The sequence below is a fragment of the Crocodylus porosus genome, unplaced genomic scaffold, assembly GCF_001723895.1.
Source record: "Crocodylus porosus isolate Cpor-Errol unplaced genomic scaffold, CroPor_comp1, whole genome shotgun sequence".
NCBI lineage: Eukaryota > Metazoa > Chordata > Crocodylia > Crocodylidae > Crocodylus > Crocodylus porosus.
Window position 1 is genome coordinate 42,429,707 of NW_017728918.1, and position 20,311 is coordinate 42,450,017.

Consider the following 20,311-nt stretch of genomic DNA (forward strand, 5'->3'; position numbering starts at 1 on the left):
CCATTGGAGGTGGTTCAAGCACCTACTCTGAACACCTTCAAGAGCAAATTGGATGCTTATTTTGCTGGGATCCTTTGACCCCAGCGGACTTCCTGCCCTTTGGGCAGGGGGCTGGACTTGATGATCTTCCAAGGTCCCTTCCAGCCCTAATGTATATGAAATCTATGAAATCTATTGTCTAATAAAAGATATCACATCTACCCAAAGAACCTTGCCTGCCAACTTGAAGAATGTATTAGATACTGAAATGTACTAGCTACTGGATTTTTCAATTCCTAGTGCCGTAACATTTAAGTGCTGCACAAAAGGCAGGGATCTGAGTTCTAAAATGTACCACTCTGAAGATTCAGCCTGCAGTGGGATGTGGAAAAGATGCATTATAAACTAGTGGTCCTTAAACCAGTGGTCCTCAACCCATTTGTAAACATCAATGTCTAGTCCTGACGCAGTAAATAGTTTAAGGAGAAAACAGCCCCCTGGCCCTGCCAGTGCCCCACACTCTCAAAACACAGCCCCCTCCCTCCTCCAACCTCCCCAGCCCTGCTTGCGTCCCTCACTCCTTAGCCAGTGCCCCCTGTCCCCAGGCCCTCAGTGTGTGGGGCAGAGGGTGTGTGTGTGGGGTTGGGATGGTGTATGTGGGGCATGAGGGAACATGTGCCCCCCCAGATCTGTGCTCCTACAGTGGCCATGGGGCTTCAGGCTGGCCAGACAGGAGCCACATTCACAGCTGAGTAGGCAGCATGTAGCACAGGAGAATAAAGTGGGCTGGTGAGACTCGTTGCTGCCACTACTGCTGGGACCCCTGAGCCAGCTGTGCTGCCAGGAATAATGGACAGGGGGCTGTGCTGCCCTCACCTCCTCCCACCATCAGCCACTTGCACACTGGTTTGTGACTCTACCCCACCACCATGGCCCAGCCACTGCCTCCACCACTGCTCAACTCAAGCTGCCTGCACTGCCTGCTGCCCCATATCACCTGAAAGGTAGAGCTGTGGCCTGAGGCTATCAGCAGAGGTTGCTGGACCATGACAGTAGAGTAGAAGGAGAGTGGCTGGTGGCAGGAGGAGGTGAGGGCAGTGCAGGCCTCCCCCACACCTGTTACTTTGGTACAGCTGCTGGAGGGGTCCCAGTGGTGCTGGCAGCAGAGCATCACCGCCCTGCTCTGTCCTCCCACTCTGGCTCTTGCCTGCTGGGCTGCAGAGGCAGCTTTTGCTCATGCCCGTCTAATCAGGCAGCAGCCCCATGCCCGCTGTGGACACACAAATCTGGGGAGACACGTGATGTCCCTCTAATATTGTCTGTGCCCCCCAGTGCATCACCTATACCCTCTCCCCTCCCCGCCATAGATGTACCTGCAGGGAACTACAGAAGCTGCTCTCCATACTACCTGGCTACTACATGGATGTATGCACACACACACATGGATTTGGTGTCCCCTGCCTGATTGCCCTCTTCCCACTCCCCCCAACCACAAGCAGCCCCTTGCAGGATGACTTGAGAATCACTGACTTAGATACTTATTACCATGGTGCTGAGTTGTACTCTCAGTTCTGTGATGGGCTGTTATTGTTTAGCATGGCACTGTTTTTTTTTTATTTTGGCTCTTGGGGGAATGGTATGTCAAAGAGCTGTGTTTTACAATGTGACTTCAAAATCACAAGGGTAGGACTTATCTCATTATTAACCTTCCATGTATTCAAAAATAAACCTGGTGTTGTGTCAGCAGACTAGCTGTGGATCCAGAAAGGGTGATTTGTTAAATTACAGGATAGAAAGAGAAAATAAAATTGGAATCACTGCTTCAGCTGAAGAACAGGCATTTTTGCATTGCTTTCCCTCCCCCCCACAGCACTTAATACATGTCACTGCTTTGACTGTGAACAACGCCTGCACCTTGCCGAAACATTAAAAAAATCTGCAGACTCCATGATCCATAGTATTACATTTTCTTTGTGACAAGAAACAAATGCCCCTCACAATTTCACCATACATTGTCAAACACAAGTAAGAAGCAAAGCCATCAATAAAGGTTTTTGACATTGATAAATACACATCCATCTGACAGGCGTAAATAGCTCTCACTAGAAACCTTTCTTTTAAAAACAACTCCAAAATTCTTTGAACATCTTGCAAACTAAACGAGAGCACAAGACGTGTGGTTGACGGGCCCTTTTCTGTTTAGATGTTATTATTTTGTGGACTAGAAGAACTTTTTACTGTTTTGAAAAAGAAAAGGACAGCTCTCCCTATGCCTGATGAAGGGTGTTTGTGCCCCAAAGCTCGCAAGGAGCAATTTTTCCAACTACTTAGTTGGTCTAATGCAGGGGTCAGCAACCCCTGGCACATATGCAGCACATATGCCAAGCATGGCACGCAAGGCCATTTTGCTCAGCATACCACCACCAGCCCAGGCTTTAAGGAGCTGCTGCCAGCCACGGAGCCCAGGCTGCTCCCAGCAGGGAGCGGGGAGGCTGCAAACAGCTGCTGTGGGCACTATGGCACCTTCCAAGGTAGATATTTTGATTTTTTTGGCATTCTGGCCAAAAAGCGTTGCCTACCCCTGGTCTAATGCAAGATCTAATATCTACCCAAAGAAGCTGCCTCAGACCTATCACATGGATTTTTAGGCTGCAGAGGTGCCGGGGAAGCCAGCAATGCACAGCTGGCACTCTCTACGGGAGAAGCACGGCAAGCAGAAAACTGAGGGGTGACTCCTCCATCTCCTTTGCAAGAGGTGCAATGTAACGTACTCCCCCTCACCCTATATGTAGTGGGATGCGGGGTCTCAGCTAGATACACTCTGAGCACCCTACAGTAATCCCTTCCCCTAAGGTCCCGCGCAGGCGCACATAACCCCTAGCTCCCCAGGCATGATGTCACCCTACCTTAAGCCTGGCCCACTCAGCCGTGACCCCTGTAGCTCTAAGGCCCCACCCCCTGGAGCGACACCAAGTTCAACCCCCCCCCCCAGGCACAGGAGGGGGTGGGGCCTCTCTCAAGCTTGGCTTCTGATTGGCTGGGGCGGCGGGCCGGGGCGCGCAGGCGCGGCAGCGGGTTGGCTCGGAAGCGGTTTGAACGTTGGCGCGCGGGAGCTATGGAGTCTGTGCTGCGAGGTAGCGGTGCCGCGTGTGGGGGAGCGGGGCGGGAAAGGGGAGAGCAGGGCCTCCCGCCGCCGCCGCCGCCGCCGCCGCCAGGGAGGCAGGATTTGGGCTCGACAAGGGCCCTCGCGCGTTTCCTGCTGTCACACGTGACGGACCATGTTCATGACCCCTCTTCGCCCCCCCAGGTGTCTCCGCCTACGTGGAGGTGTGGTCCGCCAACAGGATGGAGAATTATTCTAAGACCTTTGCGCAGCAGCTGCGAGACATGGGAGCCCAAGTAAGAAACGAGAGCGGCCCGGTGCCCGCCTTGCTTGTTTGTTGTCCTAGTGCCGCCTGCTTGCGAGCGGGACTGTGTTTGCGGGGGAGACTCGCGGGCTGGGTGCTGGCGCTATATGCTGAGTTGGGAGCGTTAATGTCACGGGGGGAATGCATTAAACCCGTCCACGTGTTGGCATCCAAAAAGTGTGGGTGTGCCAGGCGCAGTAAGATGTGTGGGTGTGAAGCAGGTGTGCTGGTCACATGCAGCGGACTTGAGACAAATATATAGATCCGAGAAATGAAAATCTGAGTCTCCTGCTACAAGCCCTGTATTTTTCCACTTAACTTGTCATTGCTATACCGATACACGCCTCAAACCAAGGACCTGAATTCTGCCCACATCTCCTCTAGGGGAGTAGGTTGTAGCCATGTGGGTCTAAGGGCATAGGCAGGTTATTTGGGTGAATCTGATATCTTTTATTAGACCAACTTATAGTTGGAAAAAAAAAATTCTTAGCAAGCTTTTGGGTTTAAAAACAAAGGGTTTTTCCCATATCTCTTCCATGTACTTGCAGTGCGGTCCTTGTAACATGATGTTGTGGATTCTTTGTACACGCTCCAGTGATTTCTGCATAAAATATATTTTGACTTCCATGAAAACCAGTAGCTATGAAGTTTCAAACCATAACTGGAATAAACTTGTATTTTGGATGTTTTGGTTTTTTCCTTCTTCCACAGCTTTCCCTGTTAGAGATTCTTAAAACCCTTGTTGTGTTTGTTCATGTGTTAGCCCTCAGTGCCTTTTTAAGAAGGCATGCACACAGGTCCTGTGAGAGGGGAAGGGTGTGGGTACAGTTGTACTGAGCCCCCCTTCCCCCCCAGATCAGATCCCTCTATTTCCTGTTTCCAAAATGGGAGGTGCCGCCTCCCCCCAGATGTACTGGACCCCCACACTTTTTCACTTGCACAGTTGTACCTCATTCTAACTTAGTAAATGATTGCACCCAGGACAGAGAATTTGAGCTAGATTCTGCTACGTGTATATCGCAGCTGGGTTTACATGAGTAAACAGTAAAAAGGTGTGTGTATTTGGGGTTTGATTTTTTTATATTTTGGGGGATTTTTTGTTTTGGGGGTTTTTAGTCACAATTCGCAAGCAGATATAGGGAATATGTCGCTTGACTAAGAGGGTGCTAATTTACATACCTGGCTATAATTTCACTAGGACATCTTCCTGACTCTTTTTGGCTGATTTGACAGCAAATGACAGAACAAGTAGGAAAATTAATTTTACAAGTTTTCAAAAATACTTTTTGGTCCATCAGTTAACATTTCTTTTGATATTGCTCTAGGGCTACTGCCTCCCCTTCCCACTGTACTGCTGAGTATCCTTGGGGCTTCACTTGGATCAGCACCCTGACCAGACTTTACAGCTTAGTGGAAGAGAATCCCATGAAATTTAGGGTTCCCCAGGTTCACAAAAGAAAATGGGTCGGTCTCCTGTTCATGTATGAATGGAATTCTTGTTGGTGCCAGCTGCCTTCAAATCATTCATAACCAGATAAATTGTAAGGTAGAAAGACCAAACTGATTCATTACTTAAGCCAAAAAGCAAAAGCAAATGAATTGGATTTAGAGAAATGCAAAAATGAGATACAAATATCTGTTTGTTAATTTCTCCCCTGGAATAGATTTTTGAAGTTCCCTGTAATTCCAGCAGCAAGCAATCCTGCCAGCTTCTTGGGTGATTCTCTAGCCTCCTTGGCTGGATTCCCTTTCTCCTCTGGGCTCCTAGTAAATACTACACCTCTTCTCACCACCCAGGGCTTAAATAAATTCACTTCTTATTATCACCGTCATCCCTCATTTCCCATTTTGCTTCCTGGGGAACATGCTTTTTTTCTGGTAGACTATTGCTTTCTAAGATCTGGCACCTGCCTATGAAGTGTACCAGTACTCTTGAGTGTGTACTAGGCCATTTTTGATGCACATTCTATTCCATGTAAACATTCCCAGAATAGAGTTTCTTCCTATCTGTCTGATTAATAACTTAATAGAGGCTTTTTCTTGACATAGACTTAACCTTTGTCTAATGAGGAACACTGACCTGAGCTGACTATATGCAAACCCACAGTTGGTCCAAGCTGCTGAGCTATATCAATATAAAAACATATTGAATATCAGTTCATCTACAAACATGAATGATCCAAATGAACATAGTTTATTATTAGCTGTTGATGGAGTACAGATATTACAGTGGTTAGCCCAACTTGGGGAATACGAGCATGAAGAAATAGTGCCCCACAAAATGAACCATTGTAGATTTAGGTACCCATTAACTTGAATTAAAGAATAATAAAATGGATTTTTGTTTCAAACAGATATGACTGTGATAACAACAGTTGCATCTGTTTGTAGATATCCTATTTCCTTGAATAAATGGGCGCTATTTTAGATAGCCATTTCAGGCTATAATCTCACTGAGATCTTCTTGTCTTTTTCTGGCTTCTCTGACAATGGATAACAGCCAAGTAGTAAAACGCATGGTTTTCAAGTTTTTTAAAACTTGTCTTTGTTTCATCATCTAATGGTACTTTTGCTATCATTCACTCAGATTGAAGGAAATTAGAATATCAAAAACAATACTGTATTTTCTGTAACAACGTATTTTCTGTAAAACATCCATTTTATTTATTTTTTTCCTCTTAACTTTTGCTTTCATTTTAGTGTGTATAGGAGTGAAAGACCTCTTTACAGGGTGGATTTGGTTGATTTTTAATAATAAAAATGCTATTTCTCTTGTCTGTTAGTTACCTGAGACTGTCACTTATACTCTGTTTTCATATGGAGTTTTGCACAGATCTTTATCTGTTCATTATTTAACTCTAGCTGTGTCTGTTTTTTTCTCAGAGGCTTGAGGCTTTTTCTCAGAGGCAGAGGCTTGAGGTATTTGGTACGCACAAGCTTGTCTGTATTTCCCACTTTGGTACGCACAAGCTTGTCTGTATTTCCCACTTCCTGCCCCGCCACCCCAGATGATACAGTTGGTCCAATAAAAAAGATCACCCACAAATCCTTGCTTCTAATTCCTCCCAATATATTTTTTTTCCAATTTCATGTCTATCAAAATACTTACTGTATAGTAGACACCTCAGCTTTTCCAATATTAACTCTTTTGATGGCTCAGGTAGTTTAAACCCCAGGAAAAGAGTCCATAATCCTAGTAAGTTTCTAGCATTGACAATTAGAATTTAGTGGTGCCAAAGAGTTGCTAAAGCTTTTTTTCTTTTTAAAGTACCTGTCCCAATTACAATCAGAATTCAGTTTCAACTTCCACCATTCACCCTTTTTCTCTCATGTTCCAGTTTTTTTTCTTTAGTTTATTCTTACAACTCACTACTTTTAATGGCTTGTTAGCTCATACCCCCAGCCAATTTCCTTCTGTTCTTTCCCCAACATGGCCACTGAGAGAGCCTCTTTTTTTTTTTTTTTTTTCATTTTCAGTCACATTTGTCAGATTATTTTGGCTCATCCATCAGAGTTCAGTAACAGGTATTCTGCTGCTTAGTTAGTGTTGCAGCTGGACAGATAGCTACTTCACAATAAAACTAACTCCTTAACCAAAGGTACTTCCATTTGAATAAAGGATCATCAAGGTTTAATGGCCATTCTTTGTTGTTCTGTGTTGCTGTCTCCCACAGAATATTAATACAAAGATTGATTGATTGTTTTATTAAACTTATATGCTGTCCTTGCCAAAAAATCAGGTTGTCTTACTATAAGAGAGAGACAGCATAAAGGCAAACGGAGTATAAAACAAACCAGCTTTAAACAATATCCCAACCTACCCTGGCTTGTTAAATTCCTGTCCAAATGGAAAGGTCTTATGGCATTACTGAAATGCTTTCTGAAGCATTTCTGGTGGGCCTTGAGAAGGAGGGAATTCCAAAACTTAGGAGTGACTACCAAGAAAAGCCTCCCAAATGTGTTCACCAAATATGGTAGTGCACTGATGGTACTAGTAGGATGTTGCTTCTGGCTGGTGTTAGGAGTGTAGTAAGGTGTAAGAGAGAAGTATGCAGAAGTAAAAATATAGCAGAAAAGGTAGACAGACATACTATCTGAATTAAATGTTTTTTCAGAATCGTTCTTACCTTCTCTTTGCTCTCTTCTGTTGTTCTCGCCCATTATTTGCTTATGATCTTTGGGGGTTTTTTTTAGAGGCGTGGTGTTTAGTGCAGTAAAAGTGGAATGTTTTGTGTAATTTAATGATGGTTTTAAGATTAGGTGGGTGGAGATATCTAAAACTTTCTACTTGTATATTTCTGTAGGTTTCAAAAACTTTTAACAAGCATGTGACTCATGTAATCTTCAAAGAAGGACATTTGGCTACGTGGAGAAAAGCACAGCAGACTGGAGTAAAACTGGTTTCCATACTGTGGGTAGAAAAGTAAGCAATATTACATATTATGACTAGTTTCAGAAGGAAAGAAGGAATCTGAACCAGCTTTAAGACTGAATCATGCTGAAAATGAAGAAAAGTACATCAGCTGTTGTTTACTTGAAGTAACCTTTATACATATAGTCACTTTCTAGAGAGAACAAGCTGCATTTGGTATTATGAGGGTTAGTCAAAAACTAGGATATCAGCACTTATAATTCAGGAAATATAATTAGTAATGTAATATCTCGCATGCGTTTTTGTTTATGTCAGCATCAGGAAAATGCTAATTGTTGATTGGGCTGCCGTCTTGTGTATTGCTGCTCAGTTATAAAAATGGCAGCCATAGGTATAGATTTTGCCAAGGAGGAATCAGTTTTTGTTACAGAGGGCATGGATGACAGCACAATCCATGTGATGGCTTAAGAATTTTTTTCAGCAAGAGTCTGAAGGCAGCTGTTTGAAGTGGGTGTCATGGAACAGTGACAGAAGGAATACTGTTTGCCTGTGACAGTGATTGCATATATATTGTTCACATAACCATGGGAGCCATTAAAAATCTTCATCCTGAGGGCTCCCTCATTTAACTCCAAGTGACTTTAACTGTTTGGTCCTCCTGGCTGAAAGAGGATTCAGTTGTTCAACAGTGAGGTACAAGATGCAGCAACAAGAGTGGCTTCAGAAACACTGTATTTTTTTTCCATCTGGAATACAAGCCTTAGTGGGTTATTGTCTAAAGTACATCAACAAGCATGGGGACAATGAAAAATTGAGCCAGTGATCAGCATCAACAGACTACACAAAAAGTGCTTTAGCAGGATTTGCTGTTTGTTTTATTATTGATCCTTGTGCTACTATTTCAAGGTATGCTGGTTACCTTAAGGAGACCAAATCAAAGATTTATTTTTTTTCCATCTGAAAAATTAAGAAATTGTTGTTATACAAAAAAACTAGAACTCTTGGTTCCAATACGATACCTTTTATTAGACTGACTGGAAAATGGTAAGAAAACTGTGCAAAAACAAAGTTTATTTCCTACCTATGGGGACTTTTTATCATCTTGTACCATCTACACTTTTCCCAGAGCCTGACAAAGGGACTTTGATCTGAAAAATTGCAGAAAAGGACAATTTTCTTGCCATTTTCCAATTGGCTTAATAACAGGTATTATATTGGAACCAAGAGTTCTAGTGTTTTGTATGTCTTTATGTTTCAGACCAACACAGCTACCAGGTACACCCCTGAAATTGTTTTGGCTATGTGTGTTACTTATATTTTTGCAAACCTCTACCTCTTGCTTCTTATTACCCAAAGTGATTTGAATAGATGGATCATTAAGAAAAGATAACATCTGTTCTTCGTGATCAATAGAATTTCTGTTTTTCACAGGAAAATATAGTACTTGTTTCTGAGAATTGTAGTCTTTCCCAGTGGGAAACAAAGTAGTCTGCTGTGGTTTTTGGAACTTGCAATCTCATAGTTTATAGATAAATGTCAGTTACCTTGATCAAGACACCACTCCGTGAGTACTTCATGAGATTAAAGTTTGGTTTTAGAGACTAATAAAAACAGAATGTGAACCTATCCAAGAAATCTTTTTTTAATTTTGTAGCATAAAGTGATAGTTTTTATCACTGCTGTGTCAGCCTTGGGCAAATCAGGAGTTCTTTCTGTGGCACCAGAAGATTCCTCTTTGCAAGCATAAATTTGTATTGAGAGCTAAGATGAACTTTGGACATAAAATTCCAGATACCAAGAGATTGTTGATCGCTTCTCAGCCTCTTGAAGGCTCAGATCGAGCAAAAACATTTACTCTCCCTGCATTTTATCCAGATTATGCTGATAAAGAAGAGAAACCATGGCATAACTTGGATGTCTGATGGGTCATAAAAATCTCTCATAATGTCAAAAGGTACTTTATGTTTTTTAAACAATATAAAAGCACAGAAAAGCATCCTAGGATATCTTCAAGGTCCATACATCCTCAAGATAGTGTAGATGTGGATTTGCAGGCATTAGCCAATATTGTATTGGACAAAAAGTAATTTGTTGCTTAAAATAAGTGAACCATCTCTTTCTAACTTGTGTATTGATAGGAAAGCTATTCAGTCAGATTTATACTGCCTCTTGCCTTTCAGTTGGTCTTAACCTAATAATGAAATTGCATTCTAAAAACTAGACTTGAAAAATAATAGGGAAATTTTATCTGAGAGTTTTATTTCTTCAAGTCTCTAGTATTTCAGGTTGTTTTTCCCAGATGCTAATCAAATTGATGGGTGATTCCATTGTGAATCTCTGACTATGAAATAATTAAGTTCTGCAGGTGGCTAAGTGTATCGAAGTGCAAGTAAAATTTGAAAGTTTGAAATCTTGTCTAGTCTTAAAGAGTACACTCTCCAGAAGGGACCAAATTCAGCCCTTAACCTATAATATTGGGGTATGACATACATAACACTTAGACAAGCTTAAACATAGCTTAAATTTGAAGCAAAAAGATGTACAAGCCTGTTAAACAGGCTTAAAGCTTCCTGGAACAATTAAAAATATATCTGGAAAATCAAGTGCTCTTTTGAATCAATTCACTGTGACCTGGGTCAATGTTACTTGTGGACACCAAGTATTCTGTGACACTGGTCTGTTTGGCCCTATAGGATCTCTGCTGCATTGCTTCTTACTCCTTTCCTCTGCTGTAACTGGCTGCTCAGGCATGTGGTCAGAAGTGTACTACCCCCATTCTTTTTCCTTTTATTGGCACTTTTTGTCAACGAGTTCCATTATGCTGCTTGATCAATAAAGGCAATCTTTCTAGGAACCAGCTGTCTGCCTTTCCTGCTCCACCATAATCCCTCATCATGTCCCCCTAGTTTCTGGGAACTCAGAAATGTGAGTCCAGGAACTCCTCTTCCACCTACCCCTGTTTGGGACCTCAAGTCAGGTAGGCACACTGCAGAACTCGTTCAGGTGCAGGTTACTGACCTTTAATGAACTCATGTTTAGAAGAGGAGGGAAAGCAGAAAAGTAAAAAAGAGCCCCTTTCACAGGTCACCTATCCACTAGGATCCCCATAGTGTGGTTACAAGCATTTGCCCTACCCTTACCAATTGCCCACTGTGAGGTGTGTTGGGCTGGGTACTCAATCCCATCCTGTTTTCAGAGCCACACCACTTAAGTGCTTAAAAGGTGACTTTTCTACCAGGAGTGTTATGGCTCTGGTCACCTCTGACTCTTTAAAGTTGCTAGATCAGTCTCCAATCAATGACATTCTGGAATGGTTCAGTTGTGTGTGTCCACACGTTAAAAAGTATGTGCTTCCTGAGAGTTACAGGAGCTCTAGGATACTAAAAGAAAAACATAATTTGACTAATTTAACATTTATCTTTTAAATTTAGCTGGTGCAGAAACTATAAACAATTGTTCACTTACACAGATGCATAGTAAAAACATTTGCTTTTATTTTGTACAGTCATTTGTTGGAATCCATATTCCAACAGTTAAAGTCACTTGGAGTTAAATGAGGGAGCCCTCAGGATGAAGATTTTTAATGGTTTCCTTGGTTATGTGAACAATATACATGCAATCACTGTCACAGGCAAACAGTATTCCTTCTGTCACTGTTCCATGACACCCACTTCAAACAGCTGTCTTCAGACTCTTGCTGAAAAAAATTCTTAAGCCATCACATGGATTGTGTTGTCATCCATGCCCTCTGTAACAAAAACTGATTCCTCCTTGGCAAAATCTATACCTATGGCTGCCATTTTTATAACTGAGCAGTGATACACAAGACGGCAACCAAATAAACAATTAGTTAGGTAAAATGTGAAGTTTTGAGTGAATGCTACCTTAATTAACTTTCTCTGTCTCTAGTATTTGCTGCATTCTCTGTATTTTATGTCAAAATCTTTAGGAACAAGGATCATTTATTTATTTGTATCTGTCCAGAACACAAGGTTTCCATTTAACTAACAATTCTATTGCAAGTTTAAGCATTTCCAAGTCAGGAAATGATAAAAAGTAAAGATGGCTTGGAAGTAGAGAGAAAACCGTCTTTCTTTGCTAAATATAGAAAAAACTAGTGGTGGTGTCTGTGTGGCTTTCACCTGCTTGTTTTTACTATTAAAAATCTAGATGTCAGTTCCTTTATGTTTTTAAATGTTCCAGTAAAATGCATAGAATGGTACTGCTAGATGTACTATGCTATTCAGCTTAGGAGCACTGATTTCTGTTTAGACAGTCTTTTAATACCCTCTTAACTCCAATGCCTGATTTAATAGCAGTGGACAAACTTGAATGAAATTTGACAAAGTAGTATTTACTGTTTTATTAAGACTTCATAATAAACCTAAAATGTTGGGAAATGCAAACAATGTTAAATACTAAAAGCTATCTCAATGCACATTATTCTACGAGCTTTAAAACGTGGACACTAAAACCCAAATGATAGTATCATTAGAACTTTATTATAGTTTTAAATTCAAAGTCAACTACTCAACACCATGCAAATTTAAAGTCAGGAAATGCAGACAGTAAGGGCCTTGGATTTGGCACTTTACTTGAGTTAAACTTTTATTGAAAGCATTCTGTATTAGAACATTGCAAAGAAGAATTTCAGTAAAGTCAAGATTAATGTTGTAACATCTTATTACTTGACACTGCATCCTGTGAACAAAACCAATTATATAGTGGTGTAATAATTTATTTGCCAGTATTGTACTCTGAAATGGGGTGCTTCTAATAATGATATATTATAGTTATATCTGCGTACTTAAAAATGTAAGATCACTAGATGTCACTAGAATCACATTTTTAGTGAATTTTTAAGGAACTCCTAATATATTGTTTAATGTTCCACAACGCTTCCATAATCATTTCTATATGGTTTGAAAAATAGTGGAATGATTAAATGATACTTTAGTGAGAACTAGTTAAAATTGTGTTTTAGTGTGACCTATATTAGTAGCCAGAATATTCCCCCAGTTTCACTCAGAACATTCACAAGTAGGCACGGATGGAATTTGGGCCCAGAAAGTTTTCAGCCTATGAGTTCTCATATAAGTATTCAGTAGAGAAAATCAAAAGAAGTATAGCTAAACTGGGCTGAACTAATGATCTGGCAATATAAATTTACATGGGTAAATCCCAGACACGGCCCATTTTCTCCATGGACACTAGAGAGAGGAAAGCAGGAGAAGGGGGCTGTGGACTGGCATTACATTTGTGCCAGGAAAAGTGTCTTTCTCCCAGCACAAAAAGCCAGCATACAGAAGCTAAAGGATTTTTGTGTTTTGTTTTTTTTGCAGAACAAAACTAGTTCTTCCATGAGAAAATGATGCTGGGTTGTTGGTTGTAGCTGTGTTGGTCTAAGGCAGGGGTGGGCAAAATGCCGCCTGGGGGCTGGATTCAGCCCGCCAAGCCATTTTTTCCAGCCCACGGGGCCCCTAAAAAATTTAGAAAGTTAATATTTATTTGCCCTGGGCTGCCTGTCATGCGGCCCTCAATGGTTTGCCAAAACTCAGTAAGCAGCCCTTCGCCCAAAATAATTGCCGGCCCCTGGTCTAAGGACACGGGCAGGGAAGATTCTCCAAGTAGACGTGATATTTTTTATATATCTATATATTTTATAAAAGATGTGACACCTGCTCAAAGAACCTTGCCTGCCTATGAGAAAATGATAACTCTGAACAAGGAACTTTAGAGTGATCTGTTTTCTAGCACCCAGAAACCCCTATAATGCCTTTATGATTTTCTCAAAGTCCCAAGAACCGCATTGTCCCACAGTACTCTTCCCTACTTCCCAAGGGCTGAGAGGGAGGAAGAGCACTGGCTGCTATGTGTACAATCGGGGATTGAGCTGTTAGGGAACCCTTTTGGAACCCTACTTCCTGGGCCAGAACAGTATCCAGACTGTGCCAGGAGAGAGGACTGCCTGTCGATCATCAGCCTCCCCTAGTGGCAGGGGGACCCAAGGGCAAGTCCCGCAGCACTCCCTGGCTGAAGAGCTCACCTTTGAGTTGTACGTAGCTCTTCAGCCAGTAGGCTAGAACATCTGTACATCCCAACCCCAATTTATTTAGTTTTACTTGTTTCCTGGAAATTCTTAGTGCTAGAATTTCCCTAGCCTAAGTGAAGAATGATAAAAGCAAATACCAGGTTACCTCTTTTTCTCCATCTGCTTAGCAGCTAAGATGCCCTTCTTTTTTCAGTGCCTGCCCACAACATTCTGTGGACTCTGGTTTGAGAGAGCACTCTCAGTAAGGGGCCAGATTAGGTTTGCTAGTTGGTGAGAGATGACGTGGGCAAGGCCATAACTGAGGGACACGACTCATGCCAGAAAACTTTTACACTGTTTATTTCAGGGAGCTGAGGGGAGAAGAAGAAAGGAAATGACTTGTGGAGTCAAGTTTTCTGAACCTTCTACTTCCATTTTATTTCTAAGGACTGGCTTCCCATATTTATTTACAAATTATTGATGTTATAGGCTGTAACCATTAGTTCTAAGTCATTTTTTTTATTCTAGGTCTTTTTCTTGTCTTTAAGAGGTTTGACATGTTATGTATTTTACATATTCACAACTTTTCTCGTGGGGGAATGTTAGTGCTTCATTTGCGGAGTTGAGGTAATATAATGTTTTGTTTAACTGCTTACTGAATTTTTTTATAGATGCAGAGAAACTGGTATACGGGTTGATGAATCTTTATTTCCTGCAGTGTATGCCAGTGCAGGATTACCCCTACATATTAAAAAAGTGAGTGTATAATTTATAATTGATTTAAGGTTAGTAAATACATCTCTGAACCACGAGCCTTATTTGTTTTAGTGTTACACTTAGGATTACTCTAGGAGCCTTTTGCTGATTTTTGCCTGGAGAAATACAAGACGAACCAAAGCAATTCCTCTGAACTATACACAGGTTTATTGGGATGTTACCAATCAAGTAAAATTACCAATGGAAGCCACATACAGTAGAGAATTTACAGTTATCCTCACTACAAGGTTGTGAATTATCAGGTATCTCAGGACCTATCCTTGTAGTAAAGGCAAATTACTGGCCAGACTTCCAGATACTGTTACCCAGTTGATCACATCTTAAGCTGTTACCTAGCCACATATTAATACAGTTAATGGTGTGATAACTTTGTGGTTTGTTTCTTGTTTTATTACACAAAAAAATGCGTGGCTGGTTCCTATCAAGCCATTAACTGAACATGGGCTTAGACCACAGGGTGGGCTTGCATATCATGGCAGGAAGTGTGATCCTATCTTGCCTTTACTTGCAGGTCTGCCAGGGGCCTCAGAGTCTTATACTTCTCAGATTTTAGACTTTTCTGTGTTACTGCCCATTCCTCTGAGAGAACTATCTGTTAGCCAATTTAACAGGAGTCAGTAAATCTCTTGAGTCATGACATGTCACCATTGTCTGTATCTAGGGTTGTATTTTTGGCATTGGTGTGGTCACTGGCCTGTTTATCTCAACTCACTTGAAACATTACCTGATGCCTTTGGCCTCTCTGAGCTAGTCCTTGTTTTTCGGACTGAATCTGTTTTGGGGCAGCTTATCTGTGAGGAGGAATATTGTGACACCCATCACCAAGGAGTTTGGGGGCTCTTCAACAAAAGAAGCTTATAATTCTGAATCATCTTGCAAAGCTTACCTCTTTGACTTGGTATTTCTGGGTCAGTGAGGTGTCTTAAAGTAGAGAATGTATAAGTGAATGGAGAATGCATGCCTGAAAACACAGAGGCTTTGAGGAGTTAGAGCGAGGGTAACATTTTCAAAACTGCTGAGTGCTAAAGGGGTATAGGTTGTAGCCGTGTTGGCCTAAGGACATAGGCAGGCAAGGTTCTTTGGGTACATCCAATATCTTTTATTAGACCAACTGAAATAAGTGGGAATATTATTCTTTGCAAGCTTTTGGGTACAAATACCTTTTGTCAGGCTGAGGAAGCATCTGCAGTTGGTCTGTGCTTTTTCTATTCCATCCAGGAAGACTGCAGACCAACAGTAGGTGCTTTCTCAGCCTGATGAAGGGTGTCTGTACCTGAAAGCTTGCAAAGATTTTTTCCAACTATTTTAGTTGGTCTAATAAAAGATAGCAGATTTACCAAAATAACTTTGTCTGTCTGAGTGCTAAATGGGATGTTACACTGCAGAGTACAGTAAGTAATGTGTTTACCCATTTTGGCAAGGTAAAGTAGTCCATACAGAATTCTGTGGTGCCACAGGTAAATTGATTTCTGTACCTAAGCTAGTTTCTTTAAATGTTGCATATCTCAACACTGTTCTGCAGTGTAAAAATAGGCTCTGGTAGACGTTCCACTTATGACATAATTAACTTGTCTCTGGGTCCTCAGGAGCTTTCAAAATCCAGTATAAAATAATTGTAGCTCTAAATAAGCTTAGGAGACAAAGGTTAAATATCTTTTTTAATTGAAGTAAGGTTTATACTGTGGTTAATGTATGTATTTATGTAACCTTATGTATTTTATAGCATAAATGCATGCAACCAAAAGATTTTATTGAAAAAACACCAGAAAATGATAGAAGACTGCAACGAAGATTAGATAAGATGGCGAAAGAACTAGATATACAAAAAAATGCTTTGGGTGAGTTAAGTATATGCCAGGTTATTAAAAAACAAACCCAACCAAAACGGATGCCAAAAAAACTTAGTGTCTTTTAATGTATAAGAACTCTGTAAGGTAGAATTTACTCTTTAAGTATTTTAAACACAAATTATTTTTAAGACCTATTACAGTAGTTTTTCTTGATGAACAATGAAGGGTGTTATGGAATTTCTTAGAGACATGCAAATCTTGAAGGAGGAGGTATTTTTGGAATTCAAAATTAAGTTTATGGCATTGTTAGAAACATCTTTGGGGAACAATAACTTCTAAGTACCATATTTAGTCAAATCCATGATGAAAGCTTCCCCCCCATTTACTGTTGTGGGGGAGGGGGGAAGCCTCTTGTCTTGAACTTGAGTACATGTCGGGGGAGGAGGGAGTAGGAGGCGGGCGGCTGCTGCAGCTGCGACCTGGGCTTGGAGTTGAAACTGCAGGAGCCTCCTGACCCCTGTAACCTGTCCCCTCTGCCTGCCTTCCCCGCCCCACATCACTTATCGTCTGCCAATCCCTGGCCACCATCACTTATCCTCTGTCATGGCTTTGGCCCTAGTCCAGCCTGAGGCACAGGATACATGGTTACTTCAGCCCCATCCTGACTACGCAGCAATGGTAGGAGCAGCTCCAGGCCCTGTTCCCATTTTGTGCCCTGACTGGAGTGTCTACTGCCACAACAGTGGCTGCATGGCCAGGCTCTACAGGCTTCACGCCCTGGGCTGGAGCAGCACCAGAGCCAAAGGGTCAGCTGTAGAAAGGAGGGGTGGGAATACAGGTATTTGGTGGGGTGGGGATCATCAAGGGATAAAGGCACTGTGGTGGGGGGCAGGCACCAGGACATGCTGGCATGTAGAGGGGAGGAGGGAGGCAGAAGTGGGGATAGGAGGCAACGGCAAGAGCAAGCTGCTTGATTCCCTTGCTACCTGCCCCCTTGCAGTGGTGTTGGGGGTGAATTTAAGTTGATCTTCTAAAAGTTAGGTTCTGTACATGGAAAATTATGACAAATTTATAAATTTTGTGTCTTTAGAATCTAATTATTGGGGGGGGGGGCGGTCATTGAGTTTGGAAGCATCTTTGATTTGGATAAATACGCTTTGAAATGTGAACTTCCTGTAACTTAAATGTGGACTCTCTCCACATATGAAAGACTTAATTTAACATGAAAATTGCAATTTCGTTTTTAGAAACAGATATACCAGTTTTATTATTTGAGGATGATGGCTCGCTAGTGTACAGCCCTGTTAGTAAATTAAAGGAGCAATGCGATGCGATGGAAAGGAGAATAAAAGACATGAAGGACAAAAGGGAAAATCTTTCCCCTACTGGTAAGGAGTTGAATTTGTATAGTTTGTGAAAAAGCAGAATTGGCTACCATTCTGGTTGAATTAAGATAGTTTCTTTTGCATACTTTGAAGGACCATGATATCTTCCATGTTCTCGTAATTTACAGTGATGTAGTCATGATGGTCCAGGAATTAGATAAGAAGCATATTTTTGGGTGATATCTTTTATTGAAACAACTGCAAGGTTGGGATAAAGCTAGTCAGTGTTTCAAATTGAAAGCATTATTTATTAGGGAACTATTAACTAGTTACAGAACTTTGCAATGACAAAAATCCTGAGAAGTATTGTCCCCTTTTGAGAGTACGGAGTACTACTACTATTCTTTTCTCTTGCCTGGTAATCTTCCAAATACTAAGGTATATCCCCCTTCCACTGCCCACTCTTCCCCTTGAGAGAATAAACCCTTTCTTATATAGTCTGTCCTTTTTAGCTGCACATTTCATTTTGTACTTCGCCCTTTCCATGGTCTATATATCTGCATTGTATTTCAGAGATGGGTTGTAGGTAAAATAATTGGAGTTAGTGGCACTAGGTTGAGTGGTTGAATGATTTTTCTTGATTGCTTCCCAGGCTTGCAGGGACAATTCTTTTATGACAGGGGCAGGCTGGATTCATCCTGCCAGGCCGTTCTATCCAGCCGGCAGGTCCCCTAAAAAATTTAGAAAATTAATATTTATCTGCCTGTGGCTGCCTGCCAAAGATGACAAGGCACCAGGGGCAGTAGGACCTGGGGGAGCTGGCAGCAGAACTGAGCAGCTGCAGCAGCAAGGCCTGCCCGGCCCTGCTCCACCCACAGCTGGACCTGTGACCCTAGGTCTGTTCCTGCTTCCCTCTACTAGAGGGAAATTCACATAAGGGATAAGCGGGGGAAACGGTAGGACCACAGGTGACTGTGACAGTCCTCAGGGCTGGGCCAGCTCCTGCGGTCCTGGCACTGCAGCTGGGAGCCATGTGGTGCCAGAGCGGTGGGCTGAGAGGAGCAGCAGCAGCAGGCAGGGAAGTGGGGAAATGGTGGGGGATTGGCAGCGAGCAGGCATGGGCACACAGGGCCTGTATCAGTGTACCAAGGCCAGCACCAGTGTGGGCCCAGAGCAGGCTGGCCGGCTTCCCCTTCTCCCTGCTGACGCAATCCCAGCCTGGCTCCATACAGCTTCTGCCGGTCCGGGCCCTGTACTCCTGCCACCCCCTTCTGGGTCCCTGCCGGTGCTGGCGCCAACCCTGTACTCCTGTCCGTGCGTCCGCTTGCTGCCCCTCCCCCACTGCCTGCTGCCACCACTTCCTTGCTTTCCTGCCTGCCAACACTGCTTTTCCTCTCTGCTCCCCCCCCACATACTGCTCCAACACCATGTGGTTCCCAGCTGGAGCGCCAGGCCGCAGGACTCAGCAGGAGCTGGTCTGGCCCTCGCAATTCTCAGTTGGCTCCATGTGTGAGTTGGGCCGGCTGGCTTCTGCTGTGTCCTGTGGTTGTAGCCATGCAGCTGGAACATGGTACCAAAGTAGCAAGCAGGAGGGCAGATGGGGAAGCAACAGGCTAAGGGCAGCATGGCAGACAGAAGGGGGAAGTGGCAGCGAGCGGGAGCATAGGGCCTACCAGTGCCCCAGGGCCAGAAGCAGCTGGAGTGTGGCGCTCAGACTTGGAGGAGTGCTAGCAGGGGCTCTGCCTGCTGCAGGGGGGTGGTGGGCAAACCCTCCCCTCCATACATGCCACAACCTCCCCCCACACACTCATTCCCCTACAAACCTCATAGCCATCCACACCCCACATATCTACACATACACCCACATGCTACCCCACGCTACATACATACACCCATCCATAATTCCCACACCTATCCACCCCCTGACAAACCCCCCACACACACTTGCATCCCACATACCCACAGCTCCCCAACAAGCCTATACCCACCTATCCACCACAATATACAAGAGTAAGACTTCATTTTAAGTTATTGTGCAGTCACCTTTATATACACTATACAAATGCATATAAATCAGGACAGAAGTATTTTTTGAAATCCAATTAATGGTTGTTGTAGTAGATAGCTGATGTTTAGAAGAATATAATTTGTTATTTTCCTAGTTCGGAGATGTCAAGCCACCTTGCTGAAAGGAGTACTTCTTGGGGGCAAGGGGAGGGACTTCTGGTGGCAAAGGTCAGGGATTAGGAGGTGGGATTTCTGGTCCTGAAATGGCAACTAGGTGGTGGGGCACCTGTCAAGGGGCGTGGCTACCTTTGGGGCCCTTGACAGCTTGCCAAAACTTGTCAGTGTTGTTAATCTAATGTTTCCATATACAATACTTATGTCAGGTACTTTCTGACATATGTCATGGTGTAACAGAGATTGGATAGAATAAACTGCAAAAGTTTAGTTGATATGTATATTGGAATTGTGCTAATTAACCATTTTGTGAGTTTGAAGTCTTCACCGATGACACCAAACTTTGGGGCAAAGCATTCATGCCAGAAGATAGGCGGGTGATCCAGGCTGACCTGGACAAGCTCAGCAAATGGGCAGACGAGAACCTGATGGTGTTTAACACCGAAAAA

At 42.7% G+C, this 20,311-nt stretch overlaps 1 protein-coding gene across 1 annotated transcript in view; it reads left to right on the plus strand.

Annotated features, from left to right (window-relative positions):
* The first annotated feature begins 3,047 nt into the window (after window positions 1–3,047).
* Window positions 3,048–20,311, plus strand: part of MCPH1 (microcephalin 1) — a 212,043-nt gene continuing 194,779 nt past the window's right edge. The window contains exons 1-6 of the mRNA XM_019537499.1: window positions 3,048–3,113; window positions 3,287–3,378; window positions 7,691–7,809; window positions 14,461–14,545; window positions 16,290–16,401; window positions 17,607–17,744. Coding sequence (XP_019393044.1) covers window positions 3,095–3,113; window positions 3,287–3,378; window positions 7,691–7,809; window positions 14,461–14,545; window positions 16,290–16,401; window positions 17,607–17,744 — 565 coding nt within the window. The 5' untranslated portion in view covers window positions 3,048–3,094. The remainder of the gene's footprint in view (window positions 3,114–3,286; window positions 3,379–7,690; window positions 7,810–14,460; window positions 14,546–16,289; window positions 16,402–17,606; window positions 17,745–20,311) is intronic.